This window comes from Cuculus canorus, chromosome 7 (genome assembly GCF_017976375.1).
Source record: "Cuculus canorus isolate bCucCan1 chromosome 7, bCucCan1.pri, whole genome shotgun sequence".
Classification (NCBI taxonomy): domain Eukaryota; kingdom Metazoa; phylum Chordata; class Aves; order Cuculiformes; family Cuculidae; genus Cuculus; species Cuculus canorus.
The window spans coordinates 25,661,425-25,688,533 of NC_071407.1; the positions used below are offsets into that span (position 1 = coordinate 25,661,425).

Here is a 27,109-nt window from a genome sequence, read left to right on the forward strand (position 1 = left end):
CTTTTTTCTACAAGTTCCCATGTCTGAACTACAACTCCCTGGTGTACTACGAGAACTGCTATGATCCTTGTGCCAAATGCGTGAATGTTTTTCCTTCCCACTTAGAAACTAAACAAATGTCTGATGTTACCTATTGCAGATACACTCCAGCACTTGATAATTCATTGCAGGCTGTTCATGAAGTATACAGTAGTTCTTGTGTTGACTGTGTGATGTGGGGTTTTTTCTATGTCTTTAATTAAAAATGAGCGAAGATGCTCAGTGATCAGTGTGCAGTTGTCATTGCCTTCCCGTGGGGCTCTGGCTTTGGCACTGTTTACCACTGGGAGTTTATAATAAAGAAAGCGGAGGGAGACAAAAAGCCTCAAACCGGTGAGTGAATAGGAGCAGTGCTAAACTGATAGCTCAGCAGTTTTTTAGGAGATAAGCAGCCGGGTAAGGCTGGCTTCAGCAGTGTAGGTGACTGGAGATCTGATACTGCTTGGAGTCTGCCGCATGACTGATGGACATGAGACAAAAGCAACCGTTTTTCATATTTATCAACCAAGTGGAGCTGATAAGCTTATAAGGATCACAGATTTTGAGGTTGAGTTAGATCTGATGGAGAACTGATTTAGTCACTTAGGTTCCCAAGGCAGATGTCTTGTTGGTTTGGAGCTTTTAACTGTTGGACTTCTGGATTAGAACTGCAATGTCTGGAGGAATTAACTTTATGCAGAAACTGCTCTGTCCTGTTGAGGAGTGCTGCTGGGTGCTCTTACAGATTTGGTCCCACAGTGTTGCCCATGTGAGCATGACAAGGTGATAGGAATACTGGGAAGGTACGGAGAAGGACACGAGGAAATTTTGAAGATCATAAGAGGTAGCTGGAAGAAAAACTCTTTAGTGTCAGATAATGTGAGTAGCAGAGCTGAGGTTCTGTGCTTCCAAACTAAACCTGCATGTTGTGATGGATTGAGACAGAATATTATGCTCCATGCTTCAAAAACATGAAAATAAGCTGCTGCTCGTGCCCGATGTCTTTGATTTACAAGTGGTTGCGATGTGTAGAAGTACAACTTCCAAATTCTTCTTCTTCTATTATGAAACTGGTAAGGTCTTGAAGTATTTTGAGATTATTTTCATGTTTTTGCTGGCTTTGTCTAATGTAGATCTTTCCATAAATTGATAGTGGCTTTCACATTTTCTCCCATCCAGCAGTGTGTGTCTGTGTGCTTGGGAGGCAGAGCTATAGCTGAAAGCAGATTAGATGGTGGAATTGTGATGAAACCATCTTCTCTTCAGCCTGAAGAAAAGACTCCAGAGAGACCTTATAGCAGCCTCCCAGTACTTAAAGGGGCTACAGGAAAGCTGGGAGTTGGGGGGAGCTCCTGATCAGGGAGTGCAGGGGTAGGATGAAGGGGAACAGTTTTCAGCTGAAAGAGGGGAGATTTAGATGAGATCTTAGGAAGAAATGTTTTCCTGTGAGGGTGGTGAGACACTGGCACAGGTTGCTCAGAGGAATCATGGTTGCCCTATTCCTGGAAGTGTTAAAGTTCAGGTTAGTTGAGGCTTGGAGCAACCTGATCCGGTGGAGGGTGTCCCTGCCCATGGCAGGGGAGTTGGAACTGGATGGGCTTTAAGGCCCCTTCCAGCCCAAGCGATTCTGTGATTCTGTCATTTACAGTTAGTCTGGTGAGGGTGAGACACTTGCTTAAAGACTAGTTTTCTGTGGAAAGTGAGAACTATGGCCCATAACTCTTCTCATGGATATTTCTAGTGTTTGTTTTTCCCCATATATTAACCTTCTCAACGGCAGAAAAATCAAGACTTTGTACATGATTGACTAGAACTGTATAATGAAGCCCTGAATAAATTATTTTTTTTGTCTTTTCTGAGGCTATACCCTTGTGGACTGCCTAAGCAGAGTGTCACTGTTTTCAGTGACACTCTTCTTCAGAATAAGGCAGAATATTCAAGGGATGGTATCAGACCTCAGGTTTTCATTGTATAAGCTGCCAAGGAGGGAAGTCTGTGTGTGGAGGGAGGTTGAGACAGTGAATGTCTGAGGCATCTGGGTGAAATTATGAACAATAAAATAACTATGAAAATCAGCTGGAATTTCATAAGCAGCTGAACTATGACCATCTAGGGCATGCTGAATAACAAGGACATGGTTAAAGCAGAACATGCTACAATGAGGAATGTCCATACAGGGTGGCGTGAAGCATGTGTGCACTGAATTAGCTCACTGCTTTAAGTGTGAATGTTTCCCCTTTTTAGAAAGGGGTACTCATCCTTTGCAACAGGAACCAAAACAGAATGCTAATAATAAAAACAAATTTACAAGTGTTTTCAATTAGCATGCTGGTCTACTCCCTTGTGCTTAGAGAATCAATGAGCTCTTTTGTAAGGAACAGAAACATTTCCATAGTTGAATATACATAAAGCCCTGGAAATGCAGAAAGAATAACAACCAGTTGCTTCTGGAAAACTTGCAGATCTTTATAAGCATTGAATGAGTCTCAGATGTCTTGTTCTTTGGAGATCACAGGGGCAATATTGCAAATAGACTTGTTTCAAAGAACTGAAATAAAGTGAAATATCAGCATGCACAATTAAGATTTGGAGCTTAATCTTTAAACACTGAAATGCTGATCTCAGGGACTCCTATGTAATTCCTTATTTCCAGGTAATCTTATTGTTCTTTTTCATAAACTTCAGAATGTACCATATGATACTAAATTAATTTTCCTTTTGTGATTCTTGGGTTCCTGTGTGCTTTTGCTAATTCTGGGGTTTCACAGACTGCTTTCTCTTACAGTCAACTTCTCCATCCTTAGAGTAGTTCCTAGAATGCCTAAAATAGTGCTCTGCCAGGCCTAATTCATATCAAATTTGGGTTGTAAATATGCAAAACTAGTGCTTTTCTGAATAGGGAGGATAGTGAAATAGAGGACTTGTAAACCCTGCTTTTCTCAAGGGGTGAGAATTAAGATTCTTGCTGGCTTCACTCACTCCTTGAAGGATGCAAGGTGAAATCTGTGTCTGACTCCTTTATGATGACTTCTTGGCAGAAAGAATAGTGGAGGGGAAAAAAAGGATGTCTGCGCTTGCTCAGTCCCCACTGCTTTAGCAAACTAACTTACTCCTTCAGCTCTCTGTGCAATTGAAAATTGTAATGTTTAACATTACTGGTTGCACAAACATTCCTTGCCTTTAAAGGCAATAGGGAAGCTGTAGTGGGGAAAATGCCTTTTATTTATGGCCTCACATGAAAACTGTCAAAGATAAATGGGCAAGGCCTGTCTTTGTGTAAGGGCTGTCATTAATAAAATTGTCACTAGCTCACTAGAAAAGTGATTGAACTGAGGAGGGAATAATTAGAACCTAGAAGGAAAAGAGCTAGTGAGCTCTCTACAGCCCACCAAACGTAGTTTTCATTGCTTCAGAATGGGGGCTTACTGTTTCTCTTGGAGAAGCACCCTTGGGGGCAGAGCTCCTCAGAAGGGCTCTCTGGTGTAAACAGGTGAAGGGCCAGTGGGAAGCCTTGGAAATCTGTGGTTGTTCATCATCTTTTGTTCTTGCATTGGTAATGCAAGACAAACAGTGAATCTGAGAACAGAGCTGTTCCCTTCATTGCACCCTCCTGTTCTCTGGGGGAATCTTAGTCTGGTACATTGTGTTGTCTTGATGCCACATGAGGAAATCTGTTGTCACTTACTTCTGAGACATCAGTGAGACCTACAGAGTGACTCATCAAAGTTGAACACAGGGCAATTTATTGGTAGAGTGGGAATTGAATAAAGGCCTACTAGACTGGTGGCTCAGCTTCTTTGCATAACAACAGTTAATGATTGTTTAAAGCCGGTGACACTAGGAGGTTGTGAGTTTCAGTGATGAACCAGGCTTGGGTGTGGTATGCAACTGCCTGCACTGTCCATTATCAACTTGTACCATGGTAACCCAAATAATCTCTTAAGACAGTTTTAACAAGAAACAGCTCCTGCTTTCATCATGTTTAATTATCCTTTAAAAGTGAGGAGGAAGGTAAAGGAGAAGTACAAAGATCTCTTTTTTGTGTCCTGCTGAGCTGTAAGACAGCCTTGTTTCCTGCCCTGTCCCCAGTACCAAAAGCATCTCTTCATAATTAGAAAAGCTGATTTCTGTAGTGATATGGTAGCTGTTTGTGTGTACAGCAATGCAGAAATGCTGTTCTTCACAGCATTGATAAGGCTGTGCAGTGAAAAATAGTTGGGACTGAATTTGTTAATATTTTCGGGTAGTTTGATCATTTGTCAGTATGTCTTGACTGATGGAAGACAGGCCAGCTTCAGTGTGGACCGGCTTTAGTACAGTCTAGCATTTTACTGGGTTTGAAGAGACATATGGTTCTTAGTTATTTATTGTGGCTTCACCTCGTGTGTGTGGTCTAACAGGACAAGACTTTAAGAAGAAATGTGAAAAAAGTCACATAGGCAACTTTGTACTAAAGAAAGCTTCAAATGGTATTACATCATTTCTGTGAACTGTTTTTATGCTGTAGACTGCTTTTTCTTCTGTCTCCTTGATTCACCACATCTGGATCCTGGTCAATAGTCTGAGGATACATCTGGTGTTGATCACTCTGTATAGGCATTGAACTTGCATTTATATAATGTTGTGTTTGTGCAGTGAGGAGTGACTAACTTCTTTCTTATTTGGACTTAAAGGATGTAATCTAGAATTGAGTTGATAAAGCTGTTACTTGTTTTGTACCAAAGTGTTCAGTGGCTTTACATGAGTTCAGAAAGCTTCAGTTTCAGGTAACTATTGGCTTTCAGCTGGTGCATTAAGAACTTCTACATAGTGGATCAAATTTATTCATGAGCAGTGTCATAGCACTAGAAATATGAATAACTGGTTCAGGCAGTCCTGTAGACTTTGGCTGGATGACTTTAAGGTGTGCAGCTCTGGCAAAACTCAATTTGCGTGACCTGCAAGCAAACAGAGGCTCAGCTGTTGCAGATATTGATGTTGATGGTATGAATAAATTACTGAATCTTTCAGGCCTTGTTATTGGAGCTTTCTCACAAATGAGGCTGATGGATATCATGATGCAATGATGTGGTGCCTGGTTCTCACGAAAGCAATATCTTGATGCTGGATGTTGAATGGGAAGGGATAAATGTTGCAAGGATTTGCAGGGAGAAGGGTTGTGAGGTGTTTGTAAATACATGGAACATATTGTGTGAATTATTTGCAAGGAAGATAGAATTTGTGGTTGCTGGTGGTGTTGGTTAAAAACATGCCTATCCCATATTATAAGGCATATTTGAATGGGCAACTATTCTCTAATCTCGCAAACAAACCGAAACTAAATGTGAAGTCCCGGAACTTTTCCCTGACCAATAATTACACCATACACTCAAAGTGGATGTGTAGCTCATAAATCCCTGGAAAAAGTGTTAATGAACTTCCCGTATTTTCTACAACCAAGTTTTAAACAGAAGTATTTTATTGATGTTTGAAAGTAGACTAAAATACGGGAGGCTTGCTTCTTAGCTCTTTGTTTGTCATCGAAGAGGCACGTAAACAGTTTCACTGACTATTATGGCTCAGTAGGATTTTTTATATTCCCCCCCCCTCGCATAATTGTGGTCTTTTGTTCTGCGCTGTTTTGGGGAGTGCTGTAAAAGGGTGACCTATACAGATGGTCAAAGCCTCTTCACACTAGCCTACCCAAATCAAAAGGGGGACATGTTTGTGAATGGATAGTCTGAAGTTTCCTTTCATCAGTTGGGGATGGGGGCTTGAATTTGAATTTGACCTATTCTGAAATTCCTCTGTGAACTTTGCTATTTAAATCTTCAGTACTTGAGTCATGAGTGAATGATTATTCCCCAGAAGATGTTTACTTAGAGTAAAAGCGATTGAAAATGCAAGCTGCTGCTGTTGCTTCAAAATAGTTCTTGGTATTTTTTAGTTTAGTGGAGTTGGAAGGTCATGGGCTTTGGTGGTGGTTTTTTTCCTCTCACAGAGGAAAATGAAAACAAAAAAACCCAAGAAGGGATGGAGGAGTTAAAAACCCCAAAACTTGATGACACTATAACCCTCACTGATAAAAATGTATTTAATTAGATTGTCCATACTGTTACTTTCCAGACACTGTCAAGGGGAATCATGGGTGGGTAATGCAGTGGAAAGAATATTTTCTTTTTCTCCTTTTCCCGCCCTTTCCCTCAACACTTCTTTGCATCCATGTGTTACAACTTTGTTCAAGTGTTTTCCAAATGACTGGCTGCTTTGTAGTTTTAATATGCACCTTTCTTTTAATTTTAGGTTCTGTCTTCCTTTTGCTGACTTAAACCACAGATTCCAAGGAAAGGAGGGGAAGTGGAATAAAATCCTCAAATACCAGAGGAAAAGCCCGACTAGCCAATGAAAATTACTGTTACTAAACTGTAGACCACTCTCACTTACACATAGTGGGAAGATAAAAATTGCTGTCAATTCAAAGTTTATAAAATTACTTTTGCAGAATTTCCTTACAGAGCTAAATAGGCTAAAATCCTTCAACTAGGTTGAAATAGGAAATGTAAATATGACTCCTTGCTGGCATCTTCCATCTTCAGCTCCCTCTGCAGGGTTTTTTGTTTAGCATAGGAAATACTGAACAAATTGTATGGCATCAACCAAACTTACCGTTGATGGTTATGGATGACATAGGAACTTCAGATTTATGTCTCTGCAATGACACCCGATTAAGGCAAAGGCTGAAAACTGCTCATTGGCTACTTGATCAAAACTTGTAGTAATGATTACTGTCATTCTTTTACAAAGATCCAAACTGGAGTGATGTTACCTGGAAGGCATGAGCAGACAAGTCATCTTTTTGGATTGGAAGCAGAAATAATATGAGAATGCCCAGAAGAGGTTTAGTAATTCAAGCCAGGACTCGTTGGCTATTAGTGGGCCTTGCTTTACTGTTCAGTTTAGTCTTGCTCATGTATTTGCTTGAGTGTGCTCCGCAAACAGATGGTAATGCACCTCTGCCTGGTGTTGTAAGTGAAAACATGGGTAAAGAATACTATCAAGCTCTCTTGCAGGAACAAGAAGAGCATTATCAAAACAGAGCTACCAGTCTGAAACGTCAGATTGCCCAGTTAAAGCAAGAGCTTCAGGAAATGAGTGATAAATTGAAATCCCTGCAGGAAAAAAAGAGCCCCAAGGTCAATGGTATGAACTACCAGGGCACCAAAGAACAAGCATCCAATGATCTCCTGGAGTTCCTTCATTCCCAGATTGACAAAGCTGAGGTGAGCGTGGGGGCCAAACTGCCCAGTGAATATGGTGTCATTCCTTTTGAAAGCTTTACATCCGTGAAAGTATTCCAGTTGGAGATGGGGCTTACTCGTCATCCAGAAGAGAAACCCGTTAGAAAGGATAAACGAGATGAATTGGTGGAAGTTATTGAGGCTGGCCTGGAAGTTATCAATAATCCAGATGAAGAAGATGGACAAGATGAAGATGATGGAGTAGGAGAAAGGCAGCTGTATAGTGAAAATGATTTCATAGAAGGTATGTTTATTACATGCTTTCCAGCCTGTTAACAGAATGTCACAGCAGGCATTTAATGGTATATTAATGTTTGTATTTTCAGAGGTTTTGCCTACTAGAATGTAGTCTTGAACAAGAATTACATAGTAAGAAGCTTTATTTCTAATGATGAGACTATTACTGCTTTGTTCTGTTGTGTTTTGATTAGGGATCAAGAAATCTGTTTCAGAAGAAGGGCTCACCACAAGAAGTGCATGGGGGAAGCTGTATCCACTTAAAATGTGGAGGCATTCATAACTGATTGTAGCTGAAGTCCGTGTGATACAACTGCTTATGGTACTGAATAACTGAAAGACTTCAGTGAAACTGGTGGCAGTGGGAGAAATTGATTAATCTCTCGTGTTCCAGTGTATTTAAGCAATTCAGTATGAAGCCACAGGGGTTTATCTTCACTTGTCTCTATGCCACGTTTAGTTAATGTTCAAGCCTTTCACTCTCTGAGTTCGCATACTTAGACTGGAGGGAGAGCGTTGGTACGCTAATGTGTTCTGGTTGTGTTGGCTGAAGAACTCAGTGTGCTGAACAGACCCTTCATGATATGTACACCACTTATGGGGTCCGCTAAACTATGCGATGTTGAGCATCTTGTTGCGTCTTCAGTTCTCTCTCAGTATTTTTAAGTTTAATTACAGAACACTTATTAGTATAAAAGCAAATATAACTGTTCTGCTTTCAACATAGTGACACCCTTAAAAGGTGCATCAGTGGTAGTTCCTGTACGAGTTGGCTCTCAAAGTACTGTGTAATGCTGATGGAGAGCTAAATATTATCAAAGCCTGCCTTGGTGCCTCTTCTTTGTATTTACAGTATTAAATACAGTCATGCTGCTATAAAAAACCCCAAGTTGGACCATGTTATAAAAGCATTACTGTAAAAGGGATTCTGATTCTCAGCAGTACTGATGTCTGCACTATTAAGCAAACACATACTGGAGAAAGGTACTGTTGGCCTTGAAATAATTCGTTCTTTCAGTCTATGATGATGTAATTTGTCTCTAGTGCAAGAAGTGTTGGCTTTTAACAGCTGCTGTATTTAAAGTTTAATGCAAGTATTCTTTTTCGTTCCAGTAGGTGGGGCAGGGAACAGAACGCATTCAATTGTGTTGGCATAACAGCCGACGCAGTGTTAGGCTCCTAGTACAGTTTTCACTTGAAACCGTATTACGTGGTCTGGAGGTAGTTATTCTTGCAGTCTTTTGTTTTCTTTTTACATTAAATGTGCAGCTGCCTTTCCTTTGCTGTTTTAGATACTAGTGATACTCTAGTGGGGTTTTCTTTACCATTACTGAATTAGCTGTTTATTTTTTTTAGTGTGTACTGCCTTTAGTGACCACAGACCTCCAAGACAGACAGCAGGTTTAGGACCTTAGAACTATACCTCATACCTCATACCTCTGCCTCTTCACATCCAATATATTGATAATTGGTTTTGGAAATCAAACTGATTTCCTTTTGCTGTAAAGGCAGTCTCTTCAAGCATCAGGCTACAGGCACTATGGAAAAAGAAAAGTATATTTACTCTGTAGCTCGTATGGGTGTGTTAGCAAGTAGCCATGGAGGCATGTATCGGTGTCTTTTTTCAGACAGAAGTTGTGCATTATGTGGGTATACTGTGGTTTGTAGCAAATGCTGCTGGCTAATTTAGACACTGGGGCAATAAAGAAGGCTGTTTCCGAGTAGTAACACATTTTTTATTTATTCTATTTCAAACTTAGAGGTGAGAAATCAAACTAGCTGGTAGTGGTACCTGCAGGTCCCTTGCCCTGCAGTCCTGTGACTGGGCTCTTGTGCATTGTCTTTGTCTTCAGTTTGTGCATCCTTGTTTGATGGAAGTACAGTTGAAAAGCTGGTGCGTTTTTGTTCAAAAAATACTGTTCCCTTAAGTTATCAAACTGGTGGATTCAAGTTTCATAGCAGACTTGGTGTATCTGCTGAAGTCACAATAGGTCCTGTGACTGCCCCAAGAGCACAACTAAATTGTTGCTGGATTAGCGTTGCTTTTTTAGAGAAACAGGTTGGCTTGAGTTAAAACAAACATTTTAATTTCTGTAACCTCTTCAATTTCTAGTACATTATTTTCTAACAAATGGTATAGGACTAGGACTAGTGTTTTATGCAATTTGAAACAGGAGGCTGAGAAACTTGGTGTGTATATTAATATTTTTGGTTCTGGGGCAAAAAAAGAAAACATAAGATTGCATTTGTTAATACATAACAATCATATTTTATGCTCAGTATAGCTAAGATGATTTTGCTTTTGTCTTGACTTGCAGGATTTTTTTTCTCAAAACTAATGCATATCTAGTGAAAACTTATCCACAGATCTGTGCTTTTCGATATTTAAAGGGGGCTTATAAGAAAGATGGGGGGAAAACGTTTTGGCAGGGCCTGTAGCAGTTAGACCGGGGTAATGGTTTTAAATGGAAAGAGGAGAGGTTTAGACTAGATATTAGGAAGAAATTTTTTATACTGAAGGTTGTGAAACGCTGGCATAGGTTGCCCAGGGAGGTGGTAGATGCCCCACCCCTAAAAACGTTCGAGGTCAGGTTGGGCTCTGAGCAACCTGATAGAGTTGAAGATGTCCCTGCTTGGGGGGGGGGTGTTGGACCTGAATGACCTTCGTGGTCCCTTTGAACCCAAACCATTCTATTATTCTAAGTACAAGTTATACTAGGAGCAGGTATTTTTATTCTAGATATGTTCTAGCTTCCTATCTCAACAGGCTAAAATTTCATGTACGTAAATGTTTGGTTCTGGGAGTTATTTCAGCTTTTTTTCCTAGACTTGTGAAACACTGAACCTTAAGCTTTGTGATCTTTTGTAGCATGCACTTTTAGGTGTATTAGGAAGTCCTTAGAGAGTTTGGTAGCTGTTTAAATGAGTTTAGAATCTTTTCTTATAGACAGTTTTACCTAATGGTGTCTCTTCATCTCCAGTGAATATGGCTGAAGTTCTTCCTCAGCATTTATGTTGCCTCTGATGCCCAGTTGGTGAAATATCGCTGTCTTGATTTGTAAAACCATGAAGAATTTTTTTCTTACTGTATATTAGGATTTAAGTGTATTGGAGTCACTTGTGACACCAAAGACTAACGGCTTGAATTTAGTGCTGATCTGCCTTCTGCCTATTTAAATGTGTCCATTTGATAATTAGAGATTACCCAAATTATATTTTCTGAAAGAGTGCAGTTAATTACTCTATACTATGTGGTAGTCTGTATCTTCTGATTTTTATCACTCTAGCACTGTATAGTCCAAACCACTTCAAAATACATCCTGATGGGTGCTAACTTTCTTGTTGCTGCTCAGTTTTTTCACCTGTGCCTCCCATGTAACTGTTCATGCAGCTCCTTGGCTGCACATTCAGCCTCAGCGGTCTCTAAATGAAGATATGCTGACTTCTACCAGTGGTGCAAAGAAGCTGTATCCATGATAGGGAGCAACCTGTTTGAGTGTTATCTACTGATGTTACTTTTTTAGTGTTGCAAGACAAAGTAATGATCCAGATCTGTTCTGGAGTTGTGATCAAAAAGAGCTGCAGCAGCCACATCATGGCAGTTTAAAAGGCTTCGAGCAATAACACCAAAGTAAAAAAGATTTGCAAGTATGCATAGCAACTGCAAAGACAACGTACTGAAAGCTCCAAATTATTTTTCACAAGGTTTAATTAACTTGCTCTGCTGATGAAGAGAAAACCAGCGAGCTCTGTATTGCTGCGTTGTTAACTTGTTTGCTTTGCTGCAACCAAGAATAAAGCTTCCGGAGTTCTAAGATTAACAGAAATATCCGACCCTCAAAAGAGCCTTGTTCTGCAGTTGAGAAACACTTTGAAGTTTTTTTCTTGATATTTACAGTAGATGTAAGCATAGGAGAAATGGGAGCATGCTGTTCCCCTTCGATGAAGAGTATCCCTAGAGATGATAAAAGTTGCAATATTGGCATATTTTTGCAAATTAAGGCATCTGTGACTACAAACAATGAACCTAGTTGCTGAGTTGGGCATCCTAAGATAGTCCTGAATTGAAACTAGATTTCTTTTGAGATCGGCATTTGATAATTTTGAGAAACAGAGGATAAGTAATTGGGAAGAGCATAATTATTACCTCTTTCTGTCCCCTTTCTTCAGAAGCCTTTGACGTTCAGTCTTGAATAGTGATGCAGAAGTCATAGAGGAGCCTTCACGGACATTTGTGCTTTACTATCAGTGTAATTGGTTTATTTGGGCTACATGTATCAGTGTAACGGGTTTATGTTATCAAGAGATTGAAAGCTCTTCAATTAGATAAACATTTAAAATTAACCTTTGGAAAATAGAGGCATTAGCGTATTTTCAGAAGTTAATTATCAATTAGCTAATCTCCAATGAAGGTCTTGTTATTGAATGTCTAACAGAATTAGGATGCTGTTGTTTGTGGCAAAGGCCATAAACTGTCTTCAGGTCGGAATCTCAAGGGAAGACTCTACCTACATACTTGGTGTGTGAAAAATGTTTATCCCAATGCTGCAAGTTCGAAGTCAAAACTCTTCCAGAGTCTGTGCCATCCATAGAACAGCGTGGATTGTTTGTTACCCAAACAACCCCTCTAATATCTCCTGCCTAAGACCAGGAGCTGGCCAGTGCCCTGTGAATGTCAATGGAGAGTTTTAATACACACAAACAATAGGGCATATGTCTTAAATTCCATAGCCCAGACACTTATGTGGTAGCTTTTTGGTAGTTGCAAAACAGATAATAGTATTCAAGGCAATAGAAGAACAGCTTTTTAACTTCGATTGTAATAGATCCTCAGTATTCCTAGGTTTAATTTGTTTGGTGAGAACACAACTTCTGCAAAGGGAGCGAAGCTTCACGGACCAGGAATAACAGCTGTTAAATTATTCCTGCTGCGCTTTACCTCTTTGCTTATAGAGCTCTATTTTGGATGGCAGCCAGCATGTGCTAGTTGGAAGGTGAGAGCACAGGTTTTGTTACATGAGTCATTCCCAAGCACTAAAAACCTCAATAGGCTAACTAGTAAAACAGATGTGTGTTCTTTTTCTGACTGTTCTCAGTTCTTGCTTCTGTGTGTACAACCTTTAATCCTATAGAAGTATTCAAATTAATAGATTATCCATAGGTTAGCTCATAGCAAGAATAACTCAAGGGGCACATACTTATTTAAAATGTGGGGTGCTGGTAGGTTTGCAATCTTATGTTGTGGACATTGGTTGTTGGCAAGGCACCGCTCAAATTAGGACTTGCATATTGAGATCTTTATGAAGTTACAGAAAGGTTTTTTTGAAGTTACGCTAATATAGGAATTTTTACTCTCTACTTCAGCCCTGTCTTGTACAGGGACATCTAAGCTTGTCCTTGCATTGAAGATAAGCTATTGTCAACCTCTACATGCCTTTAAAAAGATTCACTTATATTGTAAATGGTATTTTCAGGTGTAAACAGGTATTGGATACTTTAGAAAGGAGCATGGGAGATGGGATGGGCATTGGCCAGTTCTGTTGGAGGATCATTCCTGTCATCATTTCATACTCTCAGATTAATATAGATGCAGGATTACCGACATAGAGCTCAGCTTAGTCAAAGCCACAGATGAGTCTTGGTCTTTTCCTTTGTGATGTATAGCTAGAGAGGTGTTGACTTGACTTACTTCCTTGATTGTCCTCAATGAAAGCAATCAGCTAATGAAAGAATATTTGTTAATATAATAAGATAATGAATATTTGTTTGGAATGGAATAGATTTCCCTACCTATGGGGAGTAAAATGTCTCTAAGTAGGTAATCCTGTGCATAGAGAATAGGTATTGTTTTCTCACTGTTACAGCTATGTAGAAAACTACTGCTTTGAGGACAGTAGCTACAGTATAATACTATCCTTGTATAAGGGATAGAAAGCACTGTAGCTAGTGGTCAGCAGTGGAAACAGTTTATAAGCAGTCCAGCATTTATCGCATGGATTTTGTGTTTTAAAATGTCACATTTGAGACTTTACAGGCTTTGTCGAGTGAGTTACTGTGTCATTTGTTCTGCCCACAGCTTGATTGCTTGCCAGATGATCTCAGCTTTCACTGTGGACTAGCTCAGGGGAAGATCCTTACTGAAGGGTTTAGGAACAGACTATATTGGATTTCAGCCATCCTTTTTCATAGTGAATAGTTGGATTCCCTTTCTGTAGGGAATACCCAGCTCTAATTCTGTCTGAGAAGTTGGTGTAGGACCATAAAACCTCTCCAGGAAGCAGGGGAAGCTGGAGTTTGAGATTGATTTTCAGATCTGGTCTAAAAGGATAGGAGTGTGTGATTTGCGGTGGTGGCTTGTGGATTTTTTTGTTCTCAGGAAAAAGTGTTTCTGAAATACAATTGCTGGAATCTTTGACTTTATAAATTACTTGTGTGACTTATTCTTCAGGTTATTATCGTACAGAAAGAGATAAAGGGACGCAGTATGAGCTCTTTTATAAGAAGATGGATGGCATGGAATACAGGCATGTCACCTTGTTCCGACCTTTCGGACCCCTCATGAAAGTGAAGAGTGAAACAGTCGATATTTCTAGATCAATCATTAACATTATTGTCCCTCTTGCTGGAAGAACTGAGGCATTTGCACAGTTTATGCAGAACTTTAGGTAGGTGCATGAGATTATTTAGTGAGCTAATATTGCTGGTTTTTCAGTATTTTGTTTCCCTTTTGAAATGAATTTCTGTTCTGGTGGGTTTGCAACAGAAATAATGATTCCAACATTGTGTGGAGCTGCCTTTGGATGTTTGTAATTGAACCTATTGTATGGAGAAAATATTCCTTCTAAAAGCATTTAAGAGATTCTCAAACTGCATGAAAATCCCTTTTAGACCAAATGCCAGTGCCACTGTGGCCCTGGACACGGGTGTTCGTGAACATAATTTCTGTCTCTATGTCAGCTTTTGAGCTCCTGTTCATGAAATAAGGTGTTGGAACGAGGCACACAGTATTGGAACCTTCTGATTCAAATAGGAAAGATGGGGAAAGAAGAGGGGAAAAACTTTTTTCTTTGTTTCTTTAGAAGCTAGTTGAAGTCTGACCAGAATACTTATATCTACTAATACTTTTATATGCAATAGCTTTTAAGTGCCTGAAGCTTCTGTTGTATTGCAAGTAATTATTAATATCAGCTTATCTTTGTGCTTATAGGGATGTGTGTATTCATCAGGATAAGCGTATTCATCTCACAGTGGTATATTTTGGACAAGATGGGCTATCAGAAGTAAAAGGCATCCTAGAATCCATAGCTAGGTAAGTGTGTTGATCCAACATCTTTCAATGCATACGATACTGACTGGCATTTAAATGGCTTTTAAAAAAAATTCAGGGAACACTTTAATTCATGTCAGTTGCCAAAAGGCCTTTTGAATCTCTGTGAGTGTTTGAATGGAAAGAATGGAATGGAATGAAGCAAGACTGAGGTCCATCTTTTTACCATATCTAAACTCTGACACTTCAAATAGACAGCTAGGTGGAACAGGTGCTTTTTCTCATCCTGATGATATAATTGTTTTTTTAAAAATTTCCGCAAGGCAATTACTGTGAAATGCTGAAAATTATAAATGGTCCGTTCCATGCTCCCCCCCCAAATTTATTTTTTGTTTTACTCTGTTTTTCTTCTAGAGAAACTAACTTCCACAATTACACACTCGTCTCTTTGAACGAGGAATTTAACAGAGGCCGGGGACTTGATGTGGGTGCCAGAGCCTGGGAAAAGGGCGAGGTCCTGATGTTCTTCTGTGATGTTGATATTTATTTCACAGCCGAGTTCCTCAACAGTTGTCGCTTAAATGCTGAGCCTGGTATGTTCCTTTGCAGCTGCTGTAACGGTGTCTTGTCATCTTGTTTGGCTTAAACTGACCTGTGTTGAGACACTGGAACAATTTGCTCAGGGAAGTTGTGGATGCCCCCTGTCTCAAAGTGTTCTAGGCCAGGTTGGATGAGGCTTTGAACAACCTGATCCAGTGGAAAGGTGTCCCTCCCATGGCAGGGAGGTTGGAACTGGATGATCTTGAAGGTCCCTTCCAACCCAAACCATTCTATATAGAAAACTAACTTGAATGGTAGAGCTTACTCATTACCATGCACTTAGGAAATGCTCTTATGCAGAAAAGACAATGGTATGTAGACTGAGAAATAACTTTTGCCTTAGTGTAGTTTGTTTGAAGAATGCATCATTTTTTTGTACCAGAAGTACAGTTTTCATATTTTCTTTGTTTGCCTGTCTGAAAGAAAACTGGACAGTTTAATTGCTTTAACAATTAGACTGCGTGTAAATTTGTATAACAGCTCAATGCAGCACTTAAGGTGGAAGATGATTTTTGTGATACTGAAATCTTGAACAAGTCTGTTTTATGTATTCTTACGCTTGTATGGCCAAGATGCATCACACATAAATGGTTTTCAGTAGGACTACACAATATGCTCCTCCCAGAGACTGAGCTCTGCATTTACATCCCGAGCTCTGAAACGTTCTGATCTTCTCATTTCTATGAAGCTTGCTTGTTTTGCAAGCTCCTGCCAAGAAGGATAAAGCTCTCTTGAGTTAACAAGCGTACTAGTTAAGACCACCTCCTGTCAAACATTTGTTTGGGTTGGTTTACTTTTTCAATGCTTACTCTTATCCCAGATTTGTTACAGCCAGAGACCATTTTTTCCAAATGTCTATTTGGAATGAATATATACTTTTTCTTCACATAACAAGCAGACAAGAAAATGTGCTTTAGGCCAGATACTTGGATTCTATTTCTTGCTTTTTCTTTCATTTCTGTCTGTCTCTGCACTTCATGAAATGTGTTCTGTAAATAATTGGAAAAACTTTGGAGAGGGGCATTTTGTGAGCTTTCAGCAGGAAGGAAGTTTGAGAAACTGCTTGATAATTCGTACTGACAGTTTGTCACCTTTCCTTCAAGTGAGATCTAAATGTGCTTCTCATGTTGAGAGTTTGTGTCCAAATCAGGGTACTGAGTGTTCTTGTGGGCTGTCATCAATACCTTTGCACTACTGGCAATGGAAGAGATCCTTGAAAGATATTTATCTGGCTTTTGTAGTAGGCATAAAACTGCTGTCACAGCATAATCAGGATACTGGTGATGCTTAATGCCCTTGCAGGGCACCCTGCATGTACATACTTCTAAATGCTTGTGGAAAGAGGTGAGCTCATAAAACTTATGCTACACAAGGTGTTACTTGGACTTGGTTATTTTTCAGCTTTACTGCATGCCATAAATATAGGGATTTTTCACTGTCATCTAATGTGATATTGTGATATATAGGATGTATATAATAATTTATATGTATATAAGTACCTACAACTGTGTGTAAATGTATATCTATAGATCATATATAAATGTATACATACACATTTTTTATCCCATGGGCTCTGCCCCACTACATGCCTAGATGAGAAATCCTTGCAGTTAGACTTTGTTTTCACCAGATGGATAATAGCTAATATTTTACATAAAGTTTCTATTATTTCTGGTTTCCTCCTGCCTTCAGAAAGTGCCCACAGTGAGTAACAACTACCTTTTGACTTCTCCTTTTGACTTCCAGGGAAAAAGGTTTTTTATCCTGTGGTATTCAGCCTTTATAATCCTGCTATTGTCTATGCCAACCAAGATATACCACCACCTGTGGAGCAACAATTGGTAAGCAGCATGATTTATTCTGAATAGAATTAGTTGTGCTTTGTATTCAAACAAAATTAGGTGTAACTTAATAGTCTGTTTGGGGTATTTTGTGACTTTTGGCAGTTCGTATCTAAACACTTCTCTCCATTAGGGGCAAAGCACCTGGAAGAAAAGCTTAGTAAACAATTCTTTCTTTGCTGTTAATCAAAGGAAGTTGGTAGTTGTGATCTGTTGGCTTGGAAAGCCCATATTTTAGGAGGGTAGTGGCATTACATGGCAGCAACTTTCATCTCATGTTCAACCTAACAGAAAATTGGTGAAAGACAGAAAAAAATATATGGATGATGTTTGACCACAATCCCTCAGTATCGATTTCCCTTTGCTCACTACCAAATGGTAGTGGCAGGAAGCGAGCCATGTAACTCAGGGTGGGCTGACATGTTCATTCAGTTGCTTTTTTCATGCTGTGAATGTCTGCATTCTGTGCAGACTGTTTCTTTACCTTTGCCATCCAACATCTGCCAGAACCAATGGCTGCTATGCCGCTAATTTCATTTTGCTTTTTGAATGGGAAACACTGCTTCTAGGGAAGATTGTAGTCAAAATAATAAACGCTGCAAACATTCAGACATAGGTTTAAGGATAATCTGGGCCTCAGCAAGATGGTGAAGGTACTGTATTTCTGTGTCTTTGCCTGAAGATGGAATAGCCACTGACTCTCTATCAAGAGACTGCAGAAATGAAATTGGGATTTCGCTGCTGAGACTTCGGAGATAGGCAGATTTAGAGGGGAGGAAGGAGGGTGGAACATAGCCTTACTAAAAGAAAAGAAAAATGTAATGACCGTCACCCCTGTGCTGTTTGCAAGGATCCTACTGCAAGCAGGAGGGAGGAATTTTGCATGTGGCCTCAGGTTGTCACAGCTCTTAGAGGAGTGAGTTCCTGCCTGACCACTCTGCTCTTTGCTTATTTGAAAACAACTACTTTCTGTAATGAGTTCACTCATAAAACGTCCTTTTGTTGGCGTATCAGAACACGAAGAGGCAAATTTTGATGTCAGAAACCAGGTAGTAATTTGAGTACTAGGAACAGATTATTTGGCAATAGATGACCAAAAATTCTCTTCTTGGTCTGAGAGGATATATAGAAAAAAGAGGTGGTGTGGGCAGAAAGGTAGAAGTGGAAGCTGCAATAGTGTTAAATATTTGGAGTCTGGTAGCAAAAGGTAAAGTGCACAGAAGGTAGTTAGGAGGTCCATGTCTGTGCAATATGTCATGACACAGAAGTACTGGAAGCGTTATGTGCTGTATCCTGCACTGAGCAAATGATCAGAAGAGCTTAGCTTTCTACAGAAGCAAGTACCATGTGCCTCCTTCAAAGTATCTTGCATGTCAAGACACTGTTGTTTTAAAACTGCAGGTACACAAAAAGGATTCTGGTTTCTGGCGGGATTTTGGCTTTGGGATGACTTGTCAATATCGGACAGACTTTCTGACTGTTGGTAAGACGAAACTGTGTTTAAGAATTGATTCTCTGCTCTTATCTAACAACAGGAAGGTAATGCATTTATTTCATATATTATTTTTGAAGCCCGGCACTCAGACTTGTTTGACAAGTCTGACCAATGAGAGAAACCAGTTTTTCTAGGTTTTCATGTCCTGTCAAATGAGTGTTTGTTAAAAGTCAGTATTTCTAGTAACAACATTTCACTCTAGAACTTATAAAAATCGTTCTTTTTTTGTACTGTGAAAATTTTTGGAGCAAAATAGCCAAGTTTGGGAAACATGTCCCTTAAGTTAAACTACTAACATTGAGTCTGAATGCTGCTTTTTATTCTTTTAAATAAGATCGAGTAGTTGAATATAGTCGTTCAAGGCTGTAGAAATATTCTTTGGCACCCCCTCGTGGCGTGCTGTTAAAACTGAGAATAATTTGTGCTTAAATGTGGAAGAGCCTCTTGAAGATGTAGCCTGTATAGGTAGAGACAGGCAGGTATGTAATGATAGAGCCTGATGTGCTTTGAGTGTAGGCTCATTTCTAGTAGGAGCCATTGCCCTGTGCACGGTAAATGAGGTCTGACACAAAAAAAACCAGGACTAGTGCTATAGCTTGGCAACCAAGAGGAGGGGGGGAGACAAAGAGATGGTTATAGAACATGTTCTGACCTGCCACAGTGAGGCAAGACTCAACCTGATCACTTCACTCAGTACGAGTGGGTGTGTCCACATGGAGACATTTTCTTACGCTCTGTTGAAATATGTCGGTGTGCAAGAGTGAACAGTGAGTTTACACCAAGTTTCCTGTAAAACTGAAGAAATCCACAAGAGAAGCTTTTTGGCTATTAGCTGCAGCTTACGATGAAGAGATCCCAAAGATCCAGTCAGTGCTCAAAGGAACCCATTTTTCTCAGTAGAAGAAGTGAAAGCGAAAACAAAGGAGAACCTCAACAGCCTTTCAGAAAATCTGCGGAATTGTTTTGAATATTGGCAGCATTGTATGCGCCTGTGGGTCAGCTTGGAAAGGAACTGTTGTGAAGGTGATGGTAGTTGATTTTGCTCATTTGTTAAATAAATATTTACAGGCACGGTCTCATTTTTATTTTTTTTTTTTTTTTGGTCAAACCTCGTATTACAAATGGAGCTTTCATAATTCTAGAGTTTTGAATTTGTGCATGAGTCTGGGTTGATTTTTACAATGGTCCTGGAAAGGCAAGCGAATTTAAAATGCTGGAATGGGTTCTTTTCCTTAATCCAGCTCTTTGAGTTGTGACCTGTGGAGTAACTGCTGGCATTTCTAGAGAGGGCTTTTCGTATGGTGTGTGACTGCTTTATTTTCCAGCTGCTAAAATCCATTTTGATTACTAAAAATAATCCAAAAGCATAGCCAGTGAGGTTTGCCTACAGTTTTCTGCAGCTGTCACATGGGATGTCATGCATAATGCAATTTGGAGATGCATTGTTGTAAGTTGTAAGAGACTTTCTGAAGCCAGCACCAGCAGTGCACGATCTTGTGCAGTTTCTACCACAAAAGATAGGATATGCTTGAAGCTCCTCTCCACAATTCGGTATGCTTTGGTATGGAGCATTTAAAGTTAATGGTTCCAGAACTTCTGGTTTGTTGTACCGGATTTGGTAATACGTTGCACTAGGAGTGTTGCTGGTTTTGCCTTACATCTTGCCTGTGTGCCAAAGTAATGTTTTCTAATATTGTTTTTCTAGGAGGTTTTGACTTGGAAGTAAAAGGCTGGGGCGGTGAGGATGTTCACCTTTACAGAAAGTACTTGCACGGTGACCTTATTGTGGTCAGGACACCGGTCCCTGGTCTGTTCCACCTCTGGCATGAGAAACATTGTGCAGATGAACTCACTCCAGAACAGTATCGCATGTGTATCCAGTCCAAAGCCATGAATGAGGCCTCTCACTCGCACCTTGGGATGCTGGTCTTCAGGGAGGAGATCGAGACTCACCTCCGTAAGCAGGCTTACAGGACTAACAGCGAAGCAGTGGGTTAAATGTCACCTCTGTGACATTTGACGACTTAAAATTCACAATGAACCAGCATCGTTTTACGGCCTTAATTCAGCTTAATAATGCAGTGCCTCTCTTTTTCAGTGAAGAATATTTTAGGGGGGGTTGGTTCTAGTATTTGTTTTCCAAGTAATTCTTTGAATGATGTGCTGTAATCTGCATACTTGCTAATTCAAGCACCTCAGATAAATTGAAAATGTATGTAGTTCAAGCAAAGCATCTTCAGTATCAACTGGAAAAATCAACTCAACACTTTTCCACATGGTACATTTCAATTCTTATATTTGCATTATTTTAAGAATTAAATAATATTTTGTGTTGTCATGTGTATTTTCAGTCTGTATGGCTCACTGCACTGTGACTTTAGAAGGAGACCGTACTTACACTGCGTTGTAGAAACAAGAGAAAGGTGTGAAAAAGAATCTTGCCATGAAAAGCGTATGGGATATGCTAACTGGTATGTCAGATGTTCTGATTGCTGATTTCACAGCAAGGGCTTTGTGCTGTGTTTGTTGTATTAACAGACATTCACATGGTTGAATATAGAGTAATCCGTGTGAAAGTGGGGAGATGAAAGTCTTTTAAAGTGGAATTTTAGAGCATATAATGTAATTTCACACTGCAAAAGAGGCACCTTTCTTATCTCAGTGATGGATCAGACAAGTTGGGAATGTTCCAGTTGGGCATTTCCAGGTCCAGTCTTATACCACAATAGGTGCCACATCACAGAATCCCTTATATAAACTGAGCTATGCTCTTAAACTTGTTTTAAGATCCTCCTTATTCAAAGGCCCTGCCTGTACATCTCATCGTTTAAATTGAGGGGACCATCTTTTCATTCCTATATAAATTTATCAGAAGCCCGTTTGCTATTATGCCTAAATTGTCCTTTTGCTTTCTTTTTCTTTCTGGCATTTTCCTGACGTGCTTTCAGAAGACAGCAATGTACTCTTAGCTGTTTCAATGACTGAAAAAGCAAGTGCTATTACAATCTTTCTTCATACAATGCTCTCCATCCCACTGATTATCCTAGTAGCCTTATTCACTTTTTCAGTTTAAGGGAGGTTTAGGGTTTGGTTGGTTTGGGGTTTTTTTCCCCTCTGTGTTTTTTTTGTTTGTTTGAGCATGCGTAAGCAGAATTATGTTGTGATCTCATTAGTGCCGTGTACAATGGCACTACTACTTAACTACTTCCCTTTTGTGTATTTTGGGATGCATAAAGAGTTTAAAAGCAGGCAGGTCGTTTTTCTCCATGTTGTCTTATTTGTTACCATATGGCATGCCTCATTTTTAATAAATTGTTTCTAGAATGAATGCTGAGAATGCTAATTCAGTGGTTAAACCATTTAACCATTTGCCTGGTCTCGGCTGAGGTTAGATATTAGTTGAAAGCTCTTCTCAAACCAGGTAATTAAGATCTGTTTATGAATTCAGTTTGCTTCAGGAATTCTGAAGGCAACTTAAGATTTAAATGGTTGATTTCTGAATAGCAGATGCGCTGTGCAAATAGTTCTGGGCACTGATCCTTTTTATATGTACATAAAATTGCCTTCATGTAACTTATTGTGGAGAATAGTGTACTGTATTGTACTTAGAGTGAAGAGAATGCATTGCAAGACCTCTTGCAATTGATATTCTCAACATAATAAATTGAATTTCTGCATTTTAGAGACTGTTTAAGCTGTTTCTTTGAAAGAAGTTTTTACAATAATACTGTACAAGGCAAATGACACATCACATTCAAGTAACACTGTTTGCAGTAAGAAGTTGGGGACCTTAGTAATGCTGGTAAATATTGAAAGTGTGGGTGTCTAAGAGGATGGAGCCAGACTTTTGAATGGTGCCCAGTGATGGGACAAGGGGCAACAGGCACAAGTTGGAACATGGGAAGTTCCACCTGAACATGAGGAAAAAGCTCTTTCCAATGATGGTGATAGAGCCCTGGAACAGGCTCCCCAGGGAGTGTGGAGTCTCCTTCTCTGGAGATATCCAAGCCCACCTGGATACGTTCCTGTGCAACCAGCTCAGGGTGACCCTGCTTTAACTGGGGTGCTAGACTGGATGAACTGCAGAGGTACTTTCCAGCGCCCACCATACTGTGATTCTGTGAAGTTCACACAGCTCATTTTTGCATCTCAAGTGCATTTCTACCCAGACCAGATAAAAAAGTGCAGAGTTAGTTCCTCAGACAACTTAAACTTACACCAGATGTTATCGTACTTTAAGATATCTTGGTGGTTCTCAACAGATATGATAACGTACCGGTGAGGAAAATATTAAATGTATCTTCACCCCAGATCATCATGCCTACATAAGTGGGACCTTCTGCTGAGACTTCAGCCCTTAAAACTTCATCTACTACTGCTTCCCTGGCTCTTCTGCTTGAAAAAGACCCTTGCTGACACCACCACTGCTTGACATGCACTGGAGCAGATACGGAGGGAGTGTGGAGGCATTAAGCATTGCTGCAGTTCAGCTGTTACAACTCAGCACTACCCCAGAAGAATCCAGTTGTCCTAGTTTCCATGTTTTGGAAACGCAGCAGGTTGCTGATGCTGATCACCAGATCCCTTACCTTCTGCTGCTTTCCACTGGGTTGTTGTGTTTATCAGCAACGGCAAGGAAGGAGAGCTGTGTCAACTGTCAGCATCTGTACTTTCCTAAACAGTTTATGGTGTTGATGTTGGAATGCAGTCAACAGGAACCACTTTTGAAAACTGGTTTTCCATTAATCATCCTAAAATGTGGAAGTGAATGCATTGGAGATAAAGTCCAAACTCTTAGAAATAGTTAATTCTAGGGTTTGGGTTTTGACACAGGTAGTCCGAGTGATTGCTGCACCTTCAGAATCCTCTGCAGGTCTGGTCTGTCACTTATCAGCTCCCTGCAGTCACTGCCTGTGTAAGAAAATGTTGCTGTGGCACACATCAGCTGGGCAGCTCATGAGGAGCAAAGGCAACCACCACCTATTGCATTCATTACAAAAGCCAGCGACGCTGATACAGGCTGTATGCTGTCAGGACAATGGAAGGTACTCACAGCGCAATGGTAGTAACGAGAACGAGAATAATTCTAAGCATGGAATCTCCTCGGATGCAATTTGTTGACACAAATCTAAGTCACTGACCATTACTGGTCAGGCAAATGTATGAATCTGCAGAGTACTTTGTTTTCCCTGAGTCCTTAGCATACTGAGAAGATATTATGCATGCTGTAAAAATATATCCTGAAATGGCTCTTTTTTTCACCTCTTTAAATCTGACATAAAGTTTCTTGTTCCATGATTCATCTCTATCTGATACCTTCCTTATTAATCCAGTCTATTATTTTTCCCTATGGCTCCTCTCTTATTTCTTCCAACTCTGTCTTAAAGCCTTCAGCCTTTTGTAAGCTGCAGTCCTCGTTCTTTGGCAGTGCGGAAGCCATTGGGGTTCCCAGCTAACTGAGCTGTGGTGAGGCTCAGTGGTGATGCCTGGCAAGGAAAGGCCTAACACCCAGACCAGCAAGCGGGACAGGAGCTGCCAGTCAGTGCCAAAACTGCTCACTGCCACTAACCAGGTCTGAGAATCATAGAATGGTTTAGGTTGGAAGGGACCTTAAAGCCCATCCAGTTCCACCCCCACCCTCTGCCATGGGCAGGGGCCACTGGATCAGGTAACTCAAAGCTCCATCCAACCTGTCCTTGAACACCTCCAGGGATGGGGCAGCCACCACTTCTCAGGGCAGCTTGAGCCAGTGCCTCACCACCCTCACAGGAAAACATTTTTTCCTAATGTCTCATCTAAATCTCCTCTTCTTCAGCTTAAAATTGTTCCCCCTTGTCCTATCCCTACACTTGCAGATCAAGAGCCCCTCCCCAGCTTTCATGTAGCTCCTTTCCGTACTGGAAGGCTGCTATAAGGTGTCTGTGGAGCCTTCTCTTCCTCAGGCGGAACAAGCCCACTCTCTCAGCCTGTCTTCATATGGGAGGTGCTCCAACCATCGGATGATCTCCGTGGCCTCCTCTGGACTCGGTCTGACAGATACATGTCCTTGCTCTTCTGAGGAGTCCAGAACTGAACACAGGACTTGAGGTGAGAAATGGCTTTAAACCACAAAGGACTCTGTTTATGAACACTGTACTACAGATTAGGCTTTTTTTGTTATTTATGTATTTGTCATAATATTTCATGCCAAAATACAGTAAACTATTGCAGCAACATGAAGTTCGTGGCAAGGAGCAGTAATTTGAGACCATTACCTATAACCAGTGTTTGATTGCACACCATTGCTTTTTCTCTGTGATGGAACCAGAACACCAATAGTAGGATATGCCTTTATTATGAAGTGAGTTGACGAGTGATTACAGTCACCTGAGTGTACTGAGCTCTGGATTTTGTCATAGCCACACTGATACCAGCACGTGTTTTTGTATACAGCCGTGTAGCCCTTTTCTGCTGTGTCCTGTAATTCAGAGTATGTTTGCTCTTTGCCAGTAAAATGTAATTATTCCTTGAAGGTGTTTTGTATCCTTATCCAAGGAAGGGAGGAAACTAGTCATGTTTCAAATATGAAAATCTCTCATTTGAATACTAAAATCTGTTCTGCATGTTGCTGTAGGCATAAATCTCGCTAAATAGCTGGAAAATGTTAGTTAAGTTTCTAGTCTCCGGGTTGTAACTGCCGGCAGGGGACTGCAGAGAGAATGTCATTGCCATGCGCATCCGCAGCCACGTGCTGCACCTCAGGCTGCAACCCACTGGAAGAGCCCAGCAGCACGGACAAGTGGCTGAAGGCTGCAAACTCGTCATCACTCTTCTCTCTGCTGGTGAGAAGCTCCTGGCAGCTGGTGCACACCACAGGAGCTGCTGGCTGCTACCTTGGGAGCTTTGGTCTGGGTTTGCTGTCTACTTTAGCAACAAACATGGAATTGAATTACTTGAGACAGAAGTCAAACCCAAGGGGTGACTCTATCCACAGAACAGGGTCAGTAACTTAACTGCCAGATCTTCAGTGTTGATAGAGCGGTGAAGCACTGGAACAGGCTGCCCAGGGAAGTGGTGGAGTCCCATCCCTGGAGGCTTTCAGGGGATGTGTACATGTGGCACTTTGGAACGTGGCTTAGTAGGCGCATTGGTGTTGGGCTGACGATTGGACTGGATGATCTTAGAGGTCTCTTCCAACCTTAATGATTCTAGGATTCTACAATACTGAGGTCACATTGTTGATCACCTCCAGCCTGACCTGATTGCCAAAGCAAAAACCTGGCAGCTCAAAGGGCTGAGGCCCTTCAGCTGGAACCACAGGCAGTTTCTGGAGAAAGAAGACACAGCAAGGTTTTGATCGGTTCCTTTGGATCATTATCAGTTGTGCTTTGACACACATCGCTCCACGATGTCAGAAACTGCTCTAAGTTACATGGAGGTGTTGGGCTGTGTCCTGGTGTTTTGACAGAGGCTGCTTTATAATAGCTTCCCTTTCTTAAGCTATTGTCCAAGTGTAAAAATCCAGCTGTGTTTTCCTGGAGGAGTCACTGCATTTTTAATATTAGAGTACTAAATACAGTAATATTTGTTTAAAACGGAACATGCTGCAGTGAATTGGGGAATAATTATTTTTTTTAAGCTTTTGTATGCTGTAGGCATGATTTGTAACCTTTTCCAAGGAATTTGCAACCTGTGCAGGGAAGGGGAAGTATTCTTGTTTAAGGGAAGTCAAAACATTAACTCAGGGCACACTTTTATGTTATACCTTCTTCAGGAATGAATTCAGGTTGGGCTTCTGAATCTGCAGACTTTAACTTGTTTAAAAATGTATCATTCAATGGGACTGGTGCATACTGGTTTGGAGAATCAGAAAATACAGGTGAAAAGGACAAGGAAACAGTTCTGTGTCTGCAGCATCCAGAAGAATATACTTAGTGGCTTCTCTTTTTTAATTTCATAAAAACCTGTGACCCTTTGGAATTTGAGATGCACATACTTATGAAATACTCATTAAAATTTCTTTGTAAATGGGTCATATTGTGCTGATCAATATCCAACAACTGTCAGTATTTAAGACTGGAGAACTGCCCAAGGAGGAAAGGAGAAGTTGTGGGTAAGCCCTGACTGCTTGTATCTGGATGCAGCCATTTATTTAAATTGCAGTTTAATTTTAAATTTTAATTTAAAGTTTAAATTTAAATTTGTAATGCATGCTGGAATATAAACTTTAGAATACAAGTAAACAGCTTTTTGCTTTTTCAGGTCAGTGAATAAAAGGGCATGAATTTTGAATAGCATTTAAATGGCCAATAACATATTAACTGGTTGACTGCTGCAGGGGGTGATGATAAAACTCTGTCTGTAGCCGAGGTGGTTTTAGCTTTTGCTTGGCTGA

The 27,109-nt window shown here is 40.4% G+C and overlaps 1 protein-coding gene across 1 annotated transcript in view; it reads left to right on the forward strand.

Moving 5' to 3' along the window:
* CSGALNACT2 (chondroitin sulfate N-acetylgalactosaminyltransferase 2) overlaps window positions 1-22,424 on the forward strand; it is a 32,914-nt gene extending 10,490 nt beyond the window's left edge. The window contains exons 2-8 of the mRNA XM_054071979.1: window positions 6,301-7,539; window positions 13,981-14,197; window positions 14,740-14,841; window positions 15,214-15,392; window positions 17,146-17,240; window positions 18,642-18,723; window positions 20,441-22,424. Coding sequence (XP_053927954.1) covers window positions 6,876-7,539; window positions 13,981-14,197; window positions 14,740-14,841; window positions 15,214-15,392; window positions 17,146-17,240; window positions 18,642-18,723; window positions 20,441-20,733 — 1,632 coding nt within the window. The 5' untranslated portion in view covers window positions 6,301-6,875 and the 3' untranslated portion in view covers window positions 20,734-22,424. The remainder of the gene's footprint in view (window positions 1-6,300; window positions 7,540-13,980; window positions 14,198-14,739; window positions 14,842-15,213; window positions 15,393-17,145; window positions 17,241-18,641; window positions 18,724-20,440) is intronic.
* Window positions 22,425-27,109: the final 4,685 nt, after the last annotated feature.